This window comes from Drosophila kikkawai, chromosome 3L (genome assembly GCF_030179895.1).
Source record: "Drosophila kikkawai strain 14028-0561.14 chromosome 3L, DkikHiC1v2, whole genome shotgun sequence".
Taxonomy (NCBI): Eukaryota; Metazoa; Arthropoda; class Insecta; order Diptera; family Drosophilidae; genus Drosophila; species Drosophila kikkawai.
Genome location: NC_091730.1, coordinates 13,711,559 through 13,723,683, shown reverse-complemented (window position 1 = coordinate 13,723,683; position 12,125 = coordinate 13,711,559). Strand labels below are relative to the sequence as shown.

At 45.5% G+C, this 12,125-nt stretch overlaps 2 protein-coding genes across 7 annotated transcripts; one reads left to right on the top strand and one right to left on the bottom strand.

Annotated features, from left to right (window-relative positions):
* Positions 1-1,384: 1,384 nt before the first annotated feature.
* LOC108075017 (uncharacterized) lies at positions 1,385-3,038 on the top strand. Its single transcript, XM_017167268.3, has 2 exons — positions 1,385-2,187; positions 2,268-3,038. The coding sequence occupies exons 1-2, from the start codon at positions 1,429-1,431 to the stop codon at positions 2,769-2,771; spliced, it is 1,263 nt and encodes a 420-aa protein (XP_017022757.1). The 5' UTR covers positions 1,385-1,428; the 3' UTR covers positions 2,772-3,038.
* A 22-nt stretch (positions 3,039-3,060) lies between these two features.
* Positions 3,061-12,068, bottom strand: LOC108074993 (uncharacterized). 6 transcript variants are annotated; one of them, XM_017167229.3, is made up of 11 exons: positions 11,927-12,068; positions 10,440-11,115; positions 9,281-10,183; positions 6,636-8,196; positions 5,637-5,818; positions 5,240-5,557; positions 5,027-5,164; positions 4,716-4,965; positions 4,372-4,655; positions 3,877-4,059; positions 3,061-3,811 (listed from the first exon to the last, which is right to left on the bottom strand). In XM_017167229.3, the coding sequence occupies exons 2-11, from the start codon at positions 11,070-11,072 to the stop codon at positions 3,731-3,733; spliced, it is 4,533 nt and encodes a 1,510-aa protein (XP_017022718.1). In that variant the 5' UTR covers positions 11,073-11,115; positions 11,927-12,068; the 3' UTR covers positions 3,061-3,730. The 6 variants fall into 6 exon arrangements, with proteins under 6 accessions (XP_017022718.1, XP_070142156.1, XP_070142157.1 ...); XM_070286055.1 differs by having other exon boundaries at positions 9,281-10,180; XM_070286056.1 differs by having other exon boundaries at positions 9,281-10,114.
* Positions 12,069-12,125: the final 57 nt, after the last annotated feature.

Sequence of the window (12,125 nt, the reverse complement as noted above, 5' to 3'; positions counted from 1 at the left end):
CTCATCACTTCTTTTTAAGATAAGCAGACTGTTTTCCTAATTCTATATTATTTTGATTTTTGAAAACATTCTTAAATTAAACAAGAAAGGAAGCTAACTTCGGCACGCCGAAGTTTGTATACCCTTGCAGATTGGTTTTGATGTTTATTTTATAGATTTAAATGCTGAAAACACTCACAAAACAGAGTTTCATTACATTTTACCTATACTAATTATGTTTACAGTTTGACAGTTACAGTTTTACATTCCCAGCTTTATATATTTTTACATTTACCGATCGCTTCTATGGCAGCTATAAGATATAGTTGTCCGATTTTTATGAAATTTATACCAAAATTCTAGAATAATAAAAAAAACTTATATCTCAGAGTAAATAAAAATGCGTTGAAAAACAACGAAGCTATAATTTTATTTCTATTAATTTCCCGATCGTTCCTATGGCAGCTATATCATATAGTCGTCCGATTTTCATAAAATTTTTACCAAAATTCTGGAATATTATAAAATGGCTATATCTCAAAAATGATGCAAAAATATTGAAAAACAGCCAAGTTATAATTTTTTTTCTAAAAATTTATCGAACATTTGTATGGCAGCTATATGATATAGTCGTCCGATCCGGCCCGTTCCGACATATATAGCAGTGAGAGCATATAGAAGACTATATGCAAAGTTTCATTCAGATAGCTTTAAAACTGAGGGACTAGTTTGCGTAGAAACAGACAGACAGACAGACGGACAGACAGACAGACGGACAGACAGACAGACGGACAGACGGACAGACGGACATGGCTAGATCGACTCGGCTGTTGATGCTGATCAAGAATATATATACTTTATAGGGTCGGAAACGTCTCCTTCACTGCGTTGCAAACTTCTGACTGAAATTATAATACCCTGCAAGGGTATAAAAAGGATTTTTGAAAATGTTGCCGATCTATAGAAAATACACGATTAAATAATATTCTGGCCAATATAAATAGATTTTTACTGCATTCAGAGAGCACTTAAGATTAGACCAAAATATGGCTACATTTTCTTTAATTTTATTTAAAAATTATATTTCTTAGTAAATAAGTAAAACACAATGGGTCAGCGATCTTACAGTAAGATAATCTTAAAAAAAAAATCATAAATAACTTTAAATAAAGAGAAATCTTGTTCCCAGCATATACATTGGTAAAAATAAATATTAACATAAATAAATCATGTTCAGTTGTAGATCTGCTATTCCAGAGCCTGCAGGATAACCCTCTCTTTCACGTGGTCACTTGGCCTTTCATCACCACCCACAACAATGCAGCGCAACTATCTGCGAGCTTTTCCAGCCACAAACTATAAAAACAGGGAACATTAACTGCAGCGCTTCAGTCGGAAAGACAGATTCATCGACAAAGCTACAATACATCACAACCAGTCCGAGCAATAATGAGTAATGAGAGCGAGCTTTCGAGCGCCGTGACGAGCGCCCTATTGGAACTCTATCAGCGCCACCATGAGCCCATGGATTCGCAGCCGATGGCGGGAGTGGGTGAGAATGCCTACGGACAGGTCCTTCGCGTCAGTTGGCCCACCGTTCCCGAGGCGGCCAGTCTAGTGGTCAAGATGGCGCCCAAGAACGAGGCCCGGAGGTCCCACATGCACGTTGTGGACTACTATGCGCGTGAGGTCTTCATGTACCAGGAGGTATTCCCCATCTTCAAGAACCTATCAGAATTCACAGTGACGCCCGCACTGAAGGCTCCAGATGAGTTCCTCATCTTCGAGGATCTATCTGAGAGTGGCTTCAGGCCCAACTCCCGCAGCTCCATGCCCACCTATGACATTGTGATTTGCTCTCTGACAGCTCTAGCGGAGCTGCACGCCTGCTCGTTTATCCTGCAGAAAAGGGATCCGGAAAAGTTTAGAGAGCTTGTGGCATCCGTGAAAAAGGATAACCTCTTCACTCCCAATGTCGAGGAGGTTACCATTGAGTTTGGTAAGGCGCAGTTGCGAAGGGCGCGCAATATACTGGATGACACGGATGGAGACCATGCGGAAGTCGCTGCCATGCGAGAGGTCCTGGAGCGTTGTGAAAAGTATTTAAAGTCCTTGGCGCTCTATTGCGTGGATGGGAAATCCCAGTCACCGCATGCTGTCATCTGCCACGGTGATTTTTGGAATAATAATATCCTATACAGACATGAGGTAAGAAGTCGTTAAAGATGTTTACAAGTCCTTTCTATAAGTACCCATTGTATTTATTATACTTATTTTCTCATCCACAGCCTCTTGGCCGACCTGTGGAAGCCAAGCTCATTGACTTCCAAATGTCCCGATATGCACCGCCAGTGCTGGATATAGTCCACTACCTCTTTGCCTGTACGGAGAAACAATTGCGGGATGAACACTTTCCCGAATTTATGAACGCGTACTACAACACCTTGGACCAACGATTAGCCTCTTGTGATCTTCGTCTCGAGGAGATATATCCACGCAGCGTCTTCAACCGCCAATTACAACTCTATGGAGTTTACGGCCTAATAATGGGCGCCTTTTCACTTCCCTTCTTCATTTCCAATGCGAACGAAGTGCTTGATATAGATACGGTATCCGAAGCCATCCAGGATCTTTCGGATTCCTCCGACGAATCCAAGTACAAGGACCTGATTGAGGAATACGAAATGCTTAATGAGCGCACATTGCCCATTTTCAAACGCCGAATACTGGGGATAGTCAAGGATTTAATCAAATATGAGATGACCGAGCCGCTTTTTAAGATGGACTCCTAGCCAAAGGGCTTCAGTATTATGACAACCCAAATAAAAAAGAACATTTACTATACCAAACATAGAGGTATAGAAATCGTTTTGGATTTTTAATGTACATATGTATTTAAGTTCCCAAATACCGGAACCATTTCGATCTTTAAAATTCTCTCGCATAGCCACCGAAAAGAAATTTAAAATGTCTTTCCCTCGCTCTGAAACTCTCTTGAGATGGCACTCAATTCTTTCGAGTGGCAAAGTAACGCCCCCATGTATGGCTTGACTTCTGAGGCCAGGCAAAAGTTTGTTGATGTGATTTTGTTTCATATTTATTCAGGAAACTAAGATTCTGAGAAAATCACAACTTAAATTTAAAAATCCGCATAACAAATAAAGATGTCAACTGAAAGCTCTGCACTTGGATTTTTGCGTAACTAAAGTAAACAAAATATATTTACAGTGCCTTAAGTTAGATGATTACGGTTCCAGAAGCGAAACACAATTTGATTGTATGCGTGGGGGGAGGGGGGGATGATCTTAACTGATAAAAACCTATAAAATAATTGTGAAATTTGAACTCTTGCTAAAAGAATGATTCAAGCAGAAATGTGATTTCTCCAAAACTAATGAGTATGGTTAGTACTAACGTTATGTTATTTAGTACCGTTCTAGATTCCATATATGATATTTAATGCACGGCTATAGCTAAATACATGTGTATAGCTATTTACATGGCATTGCATTATGCAGAGTCCACACGTAGACCGTATATCTTACTCTTATGCCCTACCATAGTACAATAATATGTGTCTTTGCACTAAAAACTAAGCTTTCGCGTGTCTGTCATCTGTTTTCATATGTGTGGTAATAAAAATAACAACTCATTGAGTTTATTGCAGCGATACGTGGGGCTTGTCCTAATGTCCAGCACTTGGATACACAATGATTCGGGAGGCATCTGCTCTGGTGTGATATAATGGCTTCTATTGCATGACCTCACGGAAACGCTTCTGGCGCTCCAGACTCTCCACCTCGGCCCAACAGTTGCGCATGTTGCGGAATAGCTGAAAATTATATTTCGATTTGTGTGAATTAATTTTAATTTCAACAAGAAAATCCCTAGTCTCACCTCATCTATCCAGTTGTGCTCGGCCAGCAGATCGTTCAGTATTTCCGTTGAAGTCTTGCCCGGAAACTGTTGCTGCTGCTCGGTGACCCTTTGGGAGCAGTTGATGAACAGATTGAACTTCTCGTGCGCAATCTTGTGGAACAGATCGGCACGTGCGGCACAAATCCGGCATAAGACAATGTCCTGCAAGAATTCAATAAAAGACAATAAGATAAAAATACGTATAAATTAAATAACATTAAAGGATATAAAGGGATATCTGTTAACGTAGAAAAAAGCGAACACAAAAAAGCTTTCCCAATTTAAATTAATAAAGTTTTTTCTTAGCTGTAGATTTTTTAAACTTTGATTTGTCCAACAAATTATCATATAAAAATATGGATAAATATCTCTCTCTATTTTTTATTTTTTATTCTTCAAGGATATTTGATTTCTTTCTTTGGACTGGCATCTTAAACCGTTTGAAATATGTTTAAAAATCAGAGTTATGCATACCTTTTCATAGACTATGCGGGGATCCACGGGTATGGTCTGCATGGTATTGGGATTATATGGCTCTCCGAAAAGCAGAAAACGAACTGCAATTCCCGGCTGATGACAACCGGCGCAGTTCTTCTGCGTCAGATTATTTTGCTCCCACTCGGAGAACACATGGCACTTGGGCCAAGTCTCAATGGAGGAGATGGTGCTCCTTGTCCATGGAGTAATGGCCAATAGCTTGCGCTTGCAGTTCTCCATGATGGTGTCAACCACGCGCACGCTGCCCAAAAAGTAGTCGTCTAAAGAAGGAACATTTATCAGTTGAATTAAATTTTACAAAAATCTTGCAAAATTCTAACCTTTTTCTCGCGTTATTTCCGAAAAGAAGCTCGGATCGAGCGCCTGCGAGATCATGGTCTGAATGTAGATCTCAAAGTTGTCCCGGTAGGAGAGATAGTCCTCCATAATCTTCTCTATAAACTGCTCGGTATCATCGGCGAGCAGCTCGGAACGCATGAACTCCACAATAGTCTCGGTGTGGGAATGCAGCTGCATGCGCACCGGTGCCTTGAGGTAGAGTTTCTTCGTTTCGAGATTCCATGAGGCGTACTGGATGGGAATTGTTTTTGGATTTGGTTAAAAAAATACATCTTAAAGCAAACAAACAAACCTTGGACATATTGCGATAAAAGGTCTTTCCGTTCTGGCGGAAGGGCTCGTACTTCTGCAAAATGCATTTGGAGTCCACCTGCCAAATGGTGGGCCAGTCGTTCACCAAGTCCGATCGCAGGACTATAAAGTCGCCCGTCTATATAAAGAATATATTTAAATTTTAAGCTCGAATACTTGCTTTAAAAGCTATTAGGCCTAATTTCAAGCTTACTTTAAAGTTCTCCGTGGTGGCAGCTGAGCCCGAGGAGGCACTGGCATAGCCCACATCCGTCACTCCTGAGAGATTCTGCTGGGGATTGTAGTCGTTGCTGCCAGTGGCCAATTGCTGCACCTGTTGCTGCTGCTGGTGTTGCTGTTGCTGGTTCACCTGCATTTGCTGCAACTGTTGCTGATGGTGTTGCTGCTGTTGTTGTTGTGGTTGCTGTTGTTGCTGGTGCTGCAGCTGCTCGTAGGTATTCTTGCGTGGCGTACCCTTTAAGCGGCGAGCAGCCAACTTGCGCTTTCCATAGCCCTTGCCGGCATCATCGCTCTGCATAAAAGGTGTGGGGAAGAGGTGAGGAAGGAGGGAATGGAATGGAATTCGCTTCGGCGGGTGGCTCAACACTTACGTCTTCCTCCTGCGGAGTCCACACGGGATCCGTGTCCGAATCGGTGAACTCATCCGGCTCGCCAACGATGCCAGTTTCACCGGTGACAGAAGAGGAATTCAACAGCATGGCCGCGTGCATGCTGCTTTGGCTCTTGGCCTTCCGCGAGCATTGCTCGCGTCTCGGCGGCACACTCAAAGGGTCTGTGGAGGAGCACAAAAGTGTGGTTAGCAACAACATTGAACAGGATGTGGACACTGACACAGACGGGCATGGGCAGTCGAAACGGGGGTGAAAGGGGGCCAGCCACAACAACAACAAGAACGACAACGACGAGAACCTGCAACAACTTTTTAAACCCACGAGCACCACCACCAGCACATCGGATCGGAATGGGTTTCCATCTTACTCAAGTACAAATAATAAAAATACACGGTTTATTTTGGGTTTTTGAAAATTAATAATATTTGTTCTCTCTCTTCTCTCTTGATTCTTCATCATCTCAAAAATACTTTTATACTTTTGTTCATGGGATTCTCCTTGATGTTTTTTTTTTGTTTGTTATTATTATTATTATTTTTGTTTTGTTTTTGTCTGCTCTTTTAACAATTTAAAAGTTTGCATTTTTCCTTTTTGTTTCATGTTGTCATTATGGTTTTTTTTTTTACATATACACACCGTCCAAGGGTCGTCGTCGTCTCAAGTCTCTATTGTGTCTCGGTCGCTAGTGTCTGTCCGCTCTGTCTGTCCGTGTGGTGTGGGTGGTGGTGGTGCTGCGTGGGTGGTGGGTGGCTGGTGGTGCCTGCTGCTGCTAGTGCTGCCATGGCCACAGCAGGTTTATAAAGTGATGAGGATTCGGCGCTGGTGCTGGCGTCGGCGTTGTCGCATTGGAATTCGCGCTGGCTGACGTGTTGTGATGGTGGTTGTTGTTGTTGTTGTAGTTGTTGCATGGCGTGGAAGTAGTAGCGATAGTAGTGGAGTGCTTATTGGAACTATGCTGTTGTTGGTCAAGTAACATACCTTGACCCGCTCCTCCGCCAGCTGCCAGTTGAGCGCAATGCTGCTGCACAAAATGCTGTCCGCTCATCGATTGCTGCTGCTGCTGCGCCTGCTGCTGCTGCTGGGCGTATGGCCGGAAGGAGGTGGGATCCCCGGGCTGTTGGATCACCGACGACGATGATGATGAGGGTGACGATTCCGCTGCGGCAGCAGCTGCAACCATTTGGGCGTGCGGTCGCTTCTTGGGTAAAATCTGCGTCTGCGAGAGTATTTTGATGCGATGTCCATCGTCGCCCACGAGCCCCGTTAGCCCATCCACCGCAGCCTGGCCAGCTTCCACTGTGGCCTGATTGTTGACCTGCGACGTGGTGGGCTCATCGTTGCCACTACCCGATCCCTTGCCTTTCCGCTTGTATGGCGCTCGCGGGTAATTCAGCTTTCGGGAAGGCTTCACCACGGGCGGCGGATCATCGTCCCGCTCGCCCTGCAGAAACTTGAGATAGCTGTCCATGAACTGGGTCTTCTTCTCACCGATTTGCGTGCCCACGCTAACCGGCTTGGGCGCAGCAGGACTGTAGGCTGCGGACGCTGAGGCGGCGGAGGCACTGGCTCCCGCTGGAGTGGTGGAAGCGTGTCCATTGTTGGCGGCGTGCGAATTGGTCGGACATGTTGGCGGCTCCGGCGACGGTGTCTTGTTCGGATTACGTATGCCGAAATTGGTGTTATTGGTGGAGGAGTTTGTGCCGCGGCCGTTGCTGGACACAGAGTTGGCGTAACCCTGCTTGGGTGCCGCTGTGGCATCGGCCAGAAAGTCCAGCTCCTCCTCAATGTTCGGCACAATGACTTTGTTGCTGGCCGCAGCTGCTGCCGCTGCCGCTGCGGCTGCCGTCGCCTCCTCTTCCTGGAGCTGGGCAGCCTCTGTCTTCTCCTGCCGCTGCTGCTGCGCCTGTTGCTGCTGCTGCTGCGTATAGGCCTGCTGGTGTTGCTGCTGCTGCGTGTAGGCTGCCTGCTGTTGCTGCTGCTGCTGCTGTTGTTGCTGCTGAAGCGTCTGCTGCTGCTGTTGCTGTTGCTGCTGCATGCAGGCCGTGTACTGGGAGGCAATGGGCTGGGGAAAGGCTGGGTAATATTGCGCCAACTGGGTCAAGTGAGACTGGGCCTGCGACGATTGCAGGTGTGCCGGCTGCGGCAGATGTTGCTGCTGTTGCTGCTGCGCCGCCGCCGCCGCTGCCGCTGCCGCCGCTTGCTGCTGCTGCTGGTGCTGCTGCTGCTGCTGGCTCTGTTGCGGATATGTGGGTATATTTATGGTGGCCGCCGGCGATACGGACGCAGCATTGTTCTCCGTCTTGAGCGGAGTATTCCACTTGCTGTTGAAGTCGTAGTACGTGTTCTGTTGCTGCTGCTGCTGGTTGTGCTGTTGCTGCTGCTGCTGTTGTTGCTGCTGCTGCTGCTGCTGCAGCTGATGGTGCTGCGGCTCCTGTGGACTGCGTACACTGCCATAGTCACTGCTACTGGGTATAAGCGTTTTCTTCGGCTGGCGCTTGCGCGGCGTCTTCGCTGGCTTTGGCGGCGGCTTCACCTCCTCCTGCAAGGCAAGTAGCGAAAGAAAATGGCGATTAGAATACTCGGCACCACCTCGGGGGATTATCATCGGAATATAGCACAGTATATAGCTGGGACATTGTGACATTGGGACATTAGGAACGGTTCTGGTAGACATATACACACTGGCTGCTGCTGCTCCCGGAGCATTTCTCTGAGACCGATTCGGTGCTTGTGTGTTTACCCTCTCACTGAACATGGGGATCATACCATTATTACAACATAACGTCACAGTTTCAAAGTGTGGCCAACAGGACTTTAATTAGAGAGTTAATTAGCAGTAGTTGAAGCAGTAAGTGGTTTTTGTTAGATTAAACATAGAATAATTCCAATAAAGCATACAACAACAAAGGGCCGAAAAGAAAAAGCTTCCACCAAAACTACTAAAAAGAGTCATGCATAAACATATAACTTAAACGGATAACAGAAACCACATAGCCCAGAGGCTCTGCACAGAGCCAAGTTTTTAAATTTAAAATCAGTCTTATTGGGGGACTCTAAGGAATGTCGATAATTATCCCGAAATTCGATATACATTGGAAACAATATTTTAACGTTGCGCTAAATCGATATCCTCATTAATATATTGAATCAATAACCAGAAGAAGAAGAATTAATTTAAAATTATTTTTTTGATGCCTATAAATGGAAATTCTATTCCACGAGTTTACATAAGTGTAAAACTTTTTCGATTATATCGCATAGTTAAAAAAAAAATAGATTAATCTATTATTAAATTGATTTTATTTCCAGCTTTATCAGAAATACTTTATCCTACGTTCATTCTTGTTTTAATGGTTTTTAGATGATTGAAATCAATTTATTAACTAACCTATTAACCTATAGCTCCTAAATTTGATTTGTCTAAGGACTTGAAATAAAGCTGATAAAAGGCTCTACATAGTTGGGTTCAAGTGATATTAGTTTCTATAGCTTGGCAGAGGATTAAAGCTAGTTGGAAAATATAGAACAATAAGTTAACAAACGCAAAAAATTAAAATAGAAAACATGAAACATAAAAAATAAACAAATAGGAACGGAAATAAAACAAAATGAGATATACAAACCTTTGGCACTACTTGAATCTGTGACGCTAAGTTGCCCGACGCCGCCGGCGACATGATCATGTTGGCCACCACGTGCTGACGCCGCCCCCCGGCTGACTGGGATTGGCTTTGGTCCTGCAGTTGCTGCTGCAGATGCTCCCCTGCATCGACCTGCAGTCCCGCAGGATAGAAGGTCTGCTTGATCTCCAGACCGGGCGGAAGGTTGAACACCAGACTCTCGCCGCTGGCGTCCACTGTGGATGCCGCCTCGCTTGCGTAGTCGAGATGGCGTTGCTCCTGCTTCACCACCTGCAACTGCAGCACGTTTTTGATGTCTTCCTGCCCCGCTACTCCTCCTCCTCCTTCTTCCAGCTTTGTCCAGCATATGTTCTGCTGCTGCTGCTGCTGTTGTTGTTGTTGCAGGGTGCTTTGTATCACAGATGAGTAGGCCACAGTGGTGGGCGTCGTGGCAGCGGCAGCAGCAGCAGACGAGCCAGCGCCTGCCTCTGAGCGTCTCTGCACCGGGGACGCCGTCTTATAGACAATCACCTGGGCCTGCGGTGTACTGACCACGTCCACGGCATGTAAATTCGTGATGGGTGATCCGTCAGCGGAGCTCAATGCCGGACTGGCATACTGCGCCGGATAGGATCCGGCCGGAACTGGCACTGCCAATGGCACTGGACTACCGCCGGCACTCTGATGCTCGATGATTGTCGCATGAAATGGCTGGCCATCCTTGCGTGTCACCTTGAGTTTCCGGCCATCGATCGTGTAATATGTGTCCGTCTCCGACTCTGTTTCAGTGATCTCCTGCTGCAGCTGCTGCTGCTGGAGCTGCTGGTGCTGCTGCTGCTGTTGTTGCAATTGGATCAGGTAAATCGAGTCGTTGTAGGCTTTTAATTGCTTTTCCTGCTTAATCTGCTACACAGCGCCACCATACATGGATTGAATCGGAATCGGAAAGTGTTTGGTTTGGGTTTGGTTCGACAAGAGAGAGGCTAAGACATAGTCCTAAGTTTAAATGGGTTTGATTTGGGTTGATTTTCGGGGGAGATGTTAGTATGCGATAGATGCGATAGAAACTAATGGGTGTAGGTGCTTCCCCAGAAGCTGCTGATTCATTGAAGGGAAGAGTCGAACGGAAGACTAGGCTACGGCTACTTTAACTTCTACTCACCACTTTGTCGGCCACCAGATTAAGCTGCTGCTGCTGTGCCTGCTGCTGCTGTTGTTGCGCCTGCTGCTGTTGCTGCTGCGCCTGTTGCTGTTGCTGCTGTGCCTGCTGCTGCTGCATGGCCAGGAAAGTGTTCGATATCATGTTCGGCGTATTCCAGGTCAGCGACGTTGACGTTAGCGCCACCGTTGTCGGCGAAGGCGAGGCACCGCTCGAGGAGGAGTTCTCTCCATAATAATTTGAGGCTACATTGTTGACCACAGCGGCTGCAGCTGCCGATACCGCCGCCTGATTCTGGAACGAGCTGAGCTGCTTGTCCAGCGAACTGGGCAGCTGCAGCTGGCGGTGCGGCGTGCTAACCGCTGATGAGGCGTAATGGGCGGGCTTCGGCTGAACGCTGGCCGCCGCTGCATGATGATAGATCTGCTGGAATACTGGATTATAGCTGCCGATTGGCGACGGAGGCACAAAGCTGCCGCCACTGGCGGCTGCCGCATTAAAGCTGGCGATGCTAGCGGCGGTTATGGTGGCCAAATGCGGATGCTGGAAGTCCTCCGCTGTTCCGCCGGAGCTGCCAGCGCTGGCGGGCACGATGCGGTTGTAGGCGTACGACCAGGGACTGGAGTTGGGATCCATGGCTTATATTGGATGCTTCTACTGCTGCTGCGCTGGCTGCTAACTGAAAGGTAAATATGTGACTATTAGTTGGGTTTTTACTGTTTAGACAACAACAAAGCCCTTATGATTATTGTTATATTCAGTCTGTAATTGTTTTAAATGAAGAGTTGACCTTTTTCTTTAAAGGATGATATTTGATACTAGTATTTTAAGGCCTTTTTAAATGTTTAAACAAAATGCGAAACACTTTTTAATTACTTTAAAATGTTTACTTTTTGTGCAATGTAATTTAGCTACTTTATTTATAAACCAACTTTTTTACTTGTTCCTTGTATATTAAAAAATAAAATATTTGTATATTACAATTATAACTATTATTATTAATTTTCTTTTTTGAAATGTTCATAATTTACATCAAAATCCTCGCCAGGCTGAATATAAATTAATTTTAAGCCAAATTCAAAGGGAATTCTCTTCCCCTTCTTTCATTTTTTCGCACTCATTGTTTCCCCCTACTTTTTTTTTGTATCCCTTTTGGCCACGATGCGCTTGGTTCCCCCTTCGAAATTTTTGGCGTCTGTATTTTGTGCCTTGGCGCTCCGGCTGGAAATTGACCCGCCTCGGCCCAGCTCCGGCGTCTGCGGGTTAATTGCGTTGTTGCAATACGGCACCGAGGACTTTATTTTTACGGGGGAAGCACTTTGGCAGCAAATTATGCCTGTTTTCGTAATGTTTTTCTGGCTAGGGACATTTTTTCCGTATTTTCCGCCTGTACATATACATATGTATCCATGCACACAAACTGTCGTACACACACACTCGCGCGCACACACGGGTGTACATGCGTGCGTGTTGGGAAGATAGTCACTAACTTTTAGTTGTTACAGATTCGGAACTGCTGTCGGGCTGCTTGGGTCCAGCATTCTCTTCACATCGGATTGCACACACGCTCCAATGCACGAGCGGATTTTATGTTTAATTTCGGGCGCAACGTTTTTTTTAGTTTCGGTGCATAACTTTTTTGTGGAAGAAACAATCTCCAAAATGGCCGCTCTGCTGCCAGTGAAAAAT

What these genes read in the sequence shown, in the direction of transcription:
- LOC108075017 (XM_017167268.3), top strand. Translation starts at nt 1,429, where the DNA reads ATGAGTAATGAGAGCGAGCTTTCGAGCGCCGTGACGAGCGCCCTATTG. An exon ending in ATATCCTATACAGACATGAG is followed by an intron (nt 2,188 to 2,267) that starts GTAAGAAGTCGT and finishes TCTCATCCACAG; the next exon opens with CCTCTTGGCCGACCTGTGGA.
- LOC108074993 (XM_017167229.3), bottom strand. Translation starts at nt 11,072, where the DNA reads ATGGATCCCAACTCCAGTCCCTGGTCGTACGCCTACAACCGCATCGTG. An exon ending in AGATTCAAGTAGTGCCAAAG is followed by an intron (nt 8,197 to 9,280) that starts GTTTGTATATCT and finishes CTTGCCTTGCAG; the next exon opens with GAGGAGGTGAAGCCGCCGCC. An exon ending in GGAAATAACGCGAGAAAAAG is followed by an intron (nt 4,656 to 4,715) that starts GTTAGAATTTTG and finishes TTCCTTCTTTAG; the next exon opens with ACGACTACTTTTTGGGCAGC.